The sequence below is a fragment of the Bactrocera oleae genome, chromosome 2 (assembly GCF_042242935.1).
Source record: "Bactrocera oleae isolate idBacOlea1 chromosome 2, idBacOlea1, whole genome shotgun sequence".
NCBI lineage: Eukaryota > Metazoa > Arthropoda > Insecta > Diptera > Tephritidae > Bactrocera > Bactrocera oleae.
In genome coordinates, this window is record NC_091536.1 from 15,976,392 (window position 1) to 15,985,808 (window position 9,417).

The following is a 9,417-nucleotide window of genomic DNA, read 5'->3' on the forward strand; positions in this document are numbered from 1 at the left end:
ATCATGTAAGAAGTTATTAATATTAATAAGGTTTAAATTCAAATATAATTCCTATATTTTCATTAACAATTCTGCAATTTCATGGGCAGGTAAGTGTTGTTAAATAGATTAATACTGATTCGCTTTGCGTTCGCAGTTTGGACCTATCGAGGTAAAATTTGAACTGATGGTATAAGCTAAATAAATCCCTACAGCTGATGAGTTTTTGTGAGAACATTTAAATGTTTTTAAGTTGGTGTTGTTGCGAACTTCGAAAATTTCTCGCTTGCAATCCATATGTTATATGTATCTGATATCTTTGCTTTGCTTCTTTATATATGTGAAAACTCTTAACTATAATATAAATAAAAATTATCAATTTATCTCTTTTGCAGCTATCACGTGTTGTTTATACTTTTTAATTTATTTTATATTAACTATTTAAAATTTATTTTTGAATTTATCAAGTTTTCAGTTTATTATCTTAAATTTTTGCTACGCAAAGCTTTAAAATATTGGTTATACTTGTACAATATGTATTTATACGAATACTTGTATAAACTTATTAAACAGCTGAATATATTTATGCAAAAGGTGAAAACTTGCCAATTGAGTAAATATATTTGGTTGCAAGTTGAATATTGAAATAAAGAAATATGTCAAAGTATGACTAACTTGATGTCTTCACAAAAGAACTACTCTCGCAATTTGTAAAGATACTTTTAGGTGTTGCAAAACTTTTTATAAAAAAAAAAAATATTTCGAAACAATTCAACATGCAATATTCGATGAAACCGAATGGTTTACAATATCGCTTCGTTTCATTACTACAGACCAAAATATTAATATTAAGTTTAAACTAATTAACTCAAATGAGATGTGTACAATACAAACATATATTTATTTCATATAAACTCCATCACTGGGGCTAAATTTTATATATGAGCTATATGAGGGAAACATAATCGAAAGAATGGGAAATGGCAATTTCATTCTGGATCAGGGTAGCGACTTTTTTAATATAAAAATTTTGGATTAAAAATTAGATTTTCATTTTTTAATTATCAGGAATTGGGATTAAAAATTAAATATAAATTGTTGAATCCAATATGTTTGGGATTAAAAATTTAAAATGTTATTTATCGATTTGAATGAACGCGAAAGAATGTTAATTCTAAAACAAATTCTTTTTTAATTCTTAATTAAATATGTACATATGTATGTATATACGTAAAACTAAAATTTATATTTTTTATTTTTCAAACCGGTAGTTGGAATTAAAAACTAAAATACATTTTTAATCCGGTTTTTGGGATTAAAATTTTTATTCATGTTTGTTAATCCGGTATGTGGGATTACTATAATTTTTTTTAATCCGATATGCAGAATTTAAATTTTTTTATTTTTGATTTATGCGTATTTGGAATTACGAAATAAAAAAAATTTTAAGTTTGAAATACTTATAAATTTTCTTAAATAAGGTATATGGGGGGTGGGGAATACATATTTTGAGCTATTTTATCCAGTTTTGGTATTACGGAATATCATTACCAGGAATTTCATTAAGAAACATCACAGATTGACCAATACATAAAATATAAAGTCAAGCGAATGTTTTAAAATCCAGGTTTGTATGTGGGAACTAGGGGAAGTATTGCACTGATTTTTTTCATTTTAAGCAACTCTTTATAAAAATAGATTAATTCTGAACTTCATTAAGATTTCTTACATATTGACCGATAGATGCGGTATAAAGTCAACCGGAAATCCAAAAATATGTATATCAGGTATATGTGGATGAGGGATGTATTGCCCCGATTTTACCCACCTTTAGCACAAGGGCATGCTGTCATCAAAAAAATATTCTACAAAAAATTTCAATACTAGACTTCACAGATTGTTTAAATTTGGTAGAAATTGGTTAAGTAGGGGGTATTTATTCAGAGAGAGTTATAGCACTTTTAGGGAGTAGGATTATCTGATTTTACCCATTTGCACAGTACAAGTAGAAGTGATAAAAATACCTCATCTCCGCAAGTTTGATTTATTTAACTTTAAGGGTTCTGAAGGTATACAAATTAAACCATTTACCGAGTAGCGCCTAGCCCATTTAATAAAATTGTTTGGCTCACAGTTGTCTCTCGCTACTGTGATCTCCTGTACATTACACTTTTGTATCTTAATTAAATACTTAATTATGGCACTTTATAATTTTACGCTTAAAAGCACTTTGTGTGCATGGCAATGGACCGATTCATATGCTCATCTGCAATACCAATACCCTTGGATGCCAAGGAACACGTGTTCGAGGTTATCAAGATATCTTAATATTTACTCAAGTTATCGTACAGACGGACGGACAGTCACTCGGAAATACATATCTAACTCGATTAGTTTTAGGAGAACAACAAATTGTATACTCTCTGTTGCAACATTATGCGAGAGTATAAAAAATTTAAGTTGTTGAACTCGGCAATGATCCGTTATTTCTTTCATCTTATTTATCACTGATTTAGAATTTAATAGTTAATAACTGTTAGAGATGATCAATATTAGCTGAAGTACAAAACTGTAAATTTTGAAACACATAAAATATGCGTTTATAAGTGCAAGTGTATATCAAGTAGGTACCAGTGGGGACCAGTCATGGTACAATTATTGCTGTTATTTAACAATCTAACCCTGTAAAAAAAAAAAAACAGTCATGGTCTAAAACCAACTGAACTCCGAGCAATGAATATGCTGCTTATAGGTTCATTGGTTTCTATGGTCTGCGTTTAACTGCTGCACTTTACATAAGCGCACAAGTTCCAAACATGTACGAACACACGAGTGTGGCACGACTGTTGTTCGGCTTTGTTTATTTGCTTTTACTAGGGATAGCTGGTTGATAGTTCAGGCTTGTTTTACCATGCTTTTTATGTTGGATCGTTTTCGCTGATATGATCTTATCGTTCAGCTATTGTTTTGTAAGACGGTTAATTTAAATTATTTATTATGGCCATCCCTCTTCCATATAATATTTTTAACATAGGTTCATTTATATGATTCTCTCTCTTTGAAGATAACCCTTTCGTAGTAAAAAGTTTATTTTAAAACATATCAATGAATAAACTCTACATAGGGTTGATATATATACGTATGTAACACAATTTAGATTTGTAGCTATTTTGTGGCTAATCACTTAATTTAATTAATAAATAGTATAAATGCCATATTTTACTTTTATATAATTTTAATTTTTTTAAATTATAATTATAATTATGATAACAATTTTAATTCGGTACTTCAAAAAATACCAAAATTGTCAATAATTATCGTGTTCCGGTTCCATGCGGAAGTCGAACCGGATGCGCTATATGTGCTACGCTCTAAGTTGTACAATCACACGGTTAAAAACATGCACACATACACACACACACATGCTTAATGCTAGATGTATGTGCATAATATATTTCACTTACCCGCTTCTCGGCGCTATCGCAGGGATTCCCAAATGATGAAGCTGAAAATGAAGACGTAGTCGCTGTAGCGGCATTGCCGGTGAGCTGTTCTGATGCCGCCGTCTCTGGTATGGCAGTATCAATTTGTTCTTGTTTTATTAGCGGCATGAGGGGAACAAAGTCCGTTTTAGCTATTCCTTCCAGCTCCTCGAACTCCATGGCCGTTTATATGAGGTAAAACGTGGAGTGGATACAAAACTTATAGGTAGTGCTTTCAATTGAAAGTTGTTGATTGATCGGACACCAATTCAATTTGTTGTACACAAACAACGTTGGGGTTATCTCAGCTTGTATGGAAAGGCTTTTCAGCTCCTGATCTTTAAGTGATTACACGCGTGTACTAACATTTTTGCTAGTGCGGCTACGATTAATAAAAAAGGTTTTTTTGTTTTTAATACACTATTCATGCAGATAGTTTCAAGATGCACGTTCTCTTGTCTGCTTTCACTTTTTCTCTTTTCTTTTAAACAGTAGCCCGTATATTTATCCAATACACTTTGTTCTTTCTTTCGCAAAATATAATTCAATGAAAATTTTCACCGATAAAATTTTTCTACCAAAGAATTTCAATCTTATAATTATTAACACTCCACCAACTCACATTTTTCCGCGATTCAATTATCTCAAGTTTTTAGTAGTTTTAAATTAGAACTTATTGTTTAATTTAAGAATAGGGAATATTAAAAAACACACTCAGTATATCGAACTTTTCTCGGACGCTTCTTCACTGTACAGAAATTTTACTTTTTTGTTGATGACGGCCATTTTGAATTTTGTAATGCAGGGTTGCACAGGAATTGTATGATATAATTCAAATATTAGGATTATTAACTTAAAGTTCTTTTACATATTTGTCAAAACAATATTAATTAGTCATGAAGAGATGTGTTTAGCTGAATATTAAATCAAAAACCGAAAGTGCTGGTAATAGTTGCATATTTTGCAAACTTTATATACCTAAATAGTCCTAAAAAATACACCACTGAAAATACAACTCTGATTTTTGTTTTTTGTTTTATGCTGCTCTTCGTTGTTGTCTTATATAGTACTAAAAACGGAAAGTGTTCCCAATGTTTAATCATTAAGGAAAATTATTCAAATAATTTTATAAAATATCCTCCAAATAAATTAGTTGTAAATTAAAAAGCTTGGTTTCATCTAAAACCCTCTTAATAAATGAACTAGTATAAGTTATATTTCAAACAAAAAAATCATATATTTACAAATAAAATAATATTTTTTTGACATATATTTTCATAATACGTTTACAACATTTAAATTATCAGGTATATAAAATTATTATTAAATGCTATTTATAAATATGGAAAAGTTTTGAAATGAAATGAAATTGAAATTTAATGTTATTATTAAAATTTTATAAAATCTTATTACTTTTATAATTTAAAATTATTTTTGCAGGCAATCCTAACTGTCAGTTTTAGAACTTGAGAAATCAACACAGCCTAATTTGACAACCGCATTTATAATTTATATAGCTGTTTATGCCGTGCATTCTGATAACGTTTGGAATAATTCAATAAAACTTTGTGGCTATTTGTGTTTAATATTGAAATACTCAACATTTATAATTGATGGAGACTCTACTGGAGCAGCAGCGTCGCTACCACGAGGAACGGGAACGTTTGCTAAAGTTGATGGTAGACGAGTACGCTACGAAGAAAACTGGGGAAAAGGAAAGGATTCACTCAGAGCAGAGGTTAAAATGTTTGTTAGATCTGCACAACAATTCCACAACTAAGTTAAAGGAATTGTATGAAGATAAAGATAATGAACGAAAAGCTGAAATTCAAGCTCTCTCTGGGCCAAATGAATTTAATGAATTCTATGCACGTCTGAAGCAAATTAAAGAGTTTTATAAAAAGCATCCATCTGAGATAAGTATACCTCTTTCCGTGGAATTCGAAGAGCTTACGAAAACGTATAATAATTTAGAAGAAATGTCCGCTCTCGTTGAATTCACCGACGAGGAGGGTGGTGGTCGATATTTAGATTTGAATGAATGTTATGAACAGTATTTAAATCTTCGAGGTGTGGAGAAAGTAGACTATATAACTTATCTGATGACATTTGATCACGTCTTTGATATACCGCGAGATCGTAAAAATCGTGAATATCGAAAATATATTGAAAATTTAAATGCTTATTTGCATAATTTTGTTACACGTATACACCCCCTACTGGACACCGAGGCAGAACTAGTTAAGGTCGAGTTAGAATTCCAACGTCAATGGTTACAAGGCAGTTTTCCGGGTAAACTTTAAATTGTTCTATTTAATATCTTGATTTCTCTAACTATATGTATATTTAGGTTGGGCATCAAAGGAGACAGAATCCGCTTTAGCCAACACTGGTGCACATTTAGATTTGTCGGCTTTTTCCAGTTGGGAGGAGTTAGCGTCGCTTGGGTTGGATCGTCTAAAATCAGCGCTTATGGCGTTGGGCTTAAAATGTGGCGGAACACTTGAAGAACGCGCCCAACGACTTTTCTCAACAAAAGGCAAGAAAACACTTGATCCATCTTTAATAGCTAAAAAGCCGGCTAACAAAAATGCGAATGTACATACGCGTGATAATGAACGTCATAAGGAAATTGCTCAACTGGAGGCGTTGTTGTACAAATATGCAGACTTATTATCTGAACAAAGAGCTGCAACCAAAGAAAACGTGCAACGTAAACAAGCCCGTACTGGTGGAGAACGGGACGATAGTGATGTTGAAGCAAGCGAGAGTGATAACGATGATATGGACGATGCAGATGATGTACCATATAATCCCAAAAATCTACCACTTGGTTGGGATGGCAAGCCAATACCTTACTGGTTGTATAAACTGCATGGTTTAAATATCAGTTATAACTGCGAAATTTGTGGTAACTTCACGTACAAAGGCCCAAAAGCATTCCAACGTCATTTTGCAGAATGGCGACATGCTCATGGAATGCGTTGTCTTGGTATTCCAAATACTGCACATTTTGCAAATGTAACACAAATTGAGGACGCGATCACATTGTGGGAGAAACTTAAGTCACAAAAGCAAAGTGAACGTTGGATAGCAGATCAAGAAGAAGAATTTGAAGATTCATTAGGAAATGTAGTAAATCGTAAAACATATGAGGACTTAAAACGCCAAGGCTTACTATAAAAATTGTGCTACCGTCTGAATTTTTATTCATTTATGCATAAATTGTATAGAGCTATATTAAAATGAAACAATGTTGTATAATAGAAAACAATCATAACACGATTTTAAATGCAAATATCGCCTACCGTATATTTCTAATTAAAATATTTCCAAATTTAATCTTAAACCAATACTATTCAAACGGGTAAGCGGAAGGAGTGCAATTTCACTTTTATTTCTTTCTGAGTTTAAACCATCGCATAGCCAAGGAAAGTCCTAAATTTAAAAAAGAAGAAAAACATATGAAAATTACCGTTACAAACATTTCTTAAATCTATCAGATCTTTTACCTGGTAATTTGAATTGTGGCTAAGATTCATAAAGGCTTCTTGAGTCGTATTAAGTGCTACCTTGAATTTAGCACTTTTTGGCAATGAATCTAATGGCTTTAAACGCTCGGCTAATTTATACAATGAACTGCGTAATTGTTCTTCAAACTCTATCAGGAATTTGTCGTTAGCCGATTGTGCCTCATACATCATTTGGCCATCAGCTTCAAAATGCGTAACGTTGAATGAGTAGCACTCATTTAAAGGTATTTCGTCGTGGTAGAATTGTAATATTACGCATTGCAATACGCCTCTTTGTTGTAGTTCTCGTGCAGTCCGCAAGACGTTATGTATGTAGGAATTAAGTGGCGGAAATATGGAAACATATACTGGTGCATTATAAAAGCGTCTCTTTTTGAAAATTTGTGCCGGGTACAAATCACGCAAATATAGTATATGATTTAAAAATACTTCTAGCGCCTCGATTACGATGTCCGCTAACTCTGTTAAAAGGTTTGATTAAAGGTGCAGCTATTGTTATATATTTGATATGCACATATTTACCTTCTCTACTCATATACTGGTGCATTATAAAAGCGTCTCTTTTTGAAAATTTGTGCCGGGTACAAATCACGCAAATATAGTATATGATTTAAAAATACTTCTAGCGCCTCGATTACGATGTCCGCTAACTCTGTTAAAAGGTTTGATTAAAGGTGCAGCTATTGTTATATATTTGATATGCACATATTTACCTTCTCTACTCATGTTTAACTAGCTTTAATTTTATTGTAATCACTTTCATTAAAAGTCTACATATGTTACATTTATTTGAAAATATTGATAAATTAAAAGCAGGTATGTTTGCTTAACATATGATTGGAAAATTTCTCACAGGAGTTGCCATGTACTATTTAATTTATCATATTCAATAAATTAAACAGTTTGCATATATTTCATATTAATTTTATTGACTGGATGTCTTAATAAATTTTATAAGAAACTTTTAAACTTAATCAAAGGATTTGTTTTTTGAGTGAATATGTGTTTAATTAGTTTGGTACAACTACATTTTTCACTAAAAACCTATGTGGTATAACCAGAGAACGTAAATGGTCCATAATCTGATATACCTAAATGGTCCATTTACGTTCTCTGGTATAACAACCCTGTGGGGTATTGTGACATATTTACAAGAACCAACTGGATAAACAATCTACAGTGCCATCTAACGGGTTTCCTCTTCTGTCTTCACTGGTGGATGTCTTGGATGGGAAAATTAAGGATTTTATTTATGAGTATAGAGAGGTTTTAGGCACTATTGCCTTCTATTCAGTGATTATTTCCAATATCAAACACTCAGGGACGACACAGATCAAAGGATTTGTTTTTTGAGTGAATATGTGTTTAATTAGTTTGGTACAACTACATTTCTCACTAAAAACCTATGTGGTATAACCAGAGAACGTAAATGGTCCATTTACGTTCTCTGGTATAACAACCCTGTGGGGTATTGTGACATATTTACAAGAACCAACTGGATAAACAATCTAGAGTGCCATCTAACGGGTTTCCTCTTCTGTCTTTACTGGTGGATGTCTTGGATGGGAAAATTAAGGATTTTATTAATGAGTATAGAGAGGTTTGCCTTCTATTCAGTGATTATTTCCAATATCAAACACTCAGGGACGACACAGAGGAAAGGTTAATGTATATTTTTGTGTTTTTAGCAACATAAAGGTTGGTTGAAAAGTTTCAGCTCTCTAAATGAAAAAATACAATTTTTGGTACGAAATATATTTTTTTATTCAATATAATCTACCTTAACTTTAATTCACGCTTAGTCCAACTTGGATCTTCATAACAATATTATGAACTAGCTCAATGATTTCTGGTGTGGTTTCGGTTTTTGGTCGGCCATCGCGTGGATCGTCTTCAAGCCTGCGTTTTGAAGGTGAGAACTCCTTATACGCTTCTAACAATTGTTCATAAATTTCCTTTGCTTTTAAACCTTTCAAAGCAAAGAATCTAATCACTGCGCGATATTAAATTTTTTCCATATTAAAAAAATACTCTGACACGTCAACTTCAAATAACTTGTAAACAAAGAATTAATTGACAGAATAACTTGTAACTTTGCATGTGTTCTCACGACAGATGTACCAACTTGAGAAAAGAAAAAAAATTTCTTGGTGAGCACTACTCACTTTTCAACGAACCGGTATGTATGTCTATGAAAATATGGCTTGTGAGCTGGCTATTTATGGCCACCATTTATTGCTCTAGAATTACTACATTTTAAAGTATACCGCACTTTTATTTTCACAATTAAAATTAATGCAAGATAAAAGTAAAATAGCATCAAAACTTTTTAGCGCCATTTCATCAGCATTTTTCGGCTATAACAAGTTTTTAACGTTTATACTCTTATTACCCATGCCACAGTGTTGGCACTACCTATTCTC

The 9,417-nt window shown here is 31.9% G+C and overlaps 3 protein-coding genes across 7 annotated transcripts in view; 1 reads left to right on the forward strand and 2 right to left on the reverse strand.

Annotated features, from left to right (window-relative positions):
• The window catches only part of bon (tripartite motif-containing protein bonus), a 41,267-nt gene extending 37,038 nt beyond the window's left edge, over positions 1 to 4,229 (reverse strand). For all 5 annotated transcript variants that reach the window (XM_014233693.3, XM_014233691.3, XM_014233692.3 and 2 more), the window contains exon 1: positions 3,444 to 4,229. In XM_014233693.3, the coding sequence (XP_014089168.1) occupies positions 3,444 to 3,641 (198 nt within the window). In that variant the 5' untranslated portion in view covers positions 3,642 to 4,229. The remainder of the gene's footprint in view (positions 1 to 3,443) is intronic.
• An 845-nt stretch (positions 4,230 to 5,074) lies between these two features.
• noi (splicing factor 3a subunit 3 noi) lies at positions 5,075 to 6,803 on the forward strand. The gene is made up of 2 exons (XM_014233716.3): positions 5,075 to 5,753; positions 5,812 to 6,803. Exons 1-2 carry the CDS (start codon positions 5,075 to 5,077, stop codon positions 6,642 to 6,644), a joined length of 1,512 nt encoding a protein of 503 aa, XP_014089191.1. The 3' UTR covers positions 6,645 to 6,803.
• Positions 6,747 to 7,838, reverse strand: PolZ2 (DNA polymerase zeta subunit 2). The gene is made up of 4 exons (XM_070109892.1): positions 7,708 to 7,838; positions 7,517 to 7,646; positions 6,974 to 7,455; positions 6,747 to 6,899 (listed from the first exon to the last, which is right to left on the reverse strand). The coding sequence occupies exons 2-4, from the start codon at positions 7,539 to 7,541 to the stop codon at positions 6,783 to 6,785; spliced, it is 624 nt and encodes a 207-aa protein (XP_069965993.1). The 5' UTR covers positions 7,542 to 7,646; positions 7,708 to 7,838; the 3' UTR covers positions 6,747 to 6,782.
• Between the last annotated feature and the right edge of the window lie 1,579 nt (positions 7,839 to 9,417).

Bases quoted from the DNA above. Each gene is read 5' to 3' on its own strand.
- noi (XM_014233716.3), top strand. From the start codon at position 5,075: ATGGAGACTCTACTGGAGCAGCAGCGTCGCTACCACGAGGAACGGGAA. The intron at 5,754-5,811 runs GTAAACTTTAAA...ATGTATATTTAG, and splicing joins GTTACAAGGCAGTTTTCCGG to GTTGGGCATCAAAGGAGACA.
- PolZ2 (XM_070109892.1), bottom strand. From the start codon at position 7,541: ATGCACCAGTATATGAGTAGAGAAG. The intron at 7,456-7,516 runs GTAAATATGTGC...ACCTTTTAACAG, and splicing joins CCAGTATATGAGTAGAGAAG to AGTTAGCGGACATCGTAATC. The intron at 6,900-6,973 runs GTAAAAGATCTG...TTTTAAATTTAG, and splicing joins GCCACAATTCAAATTACCAG to GACTTTCCTTGGCTATGCGA.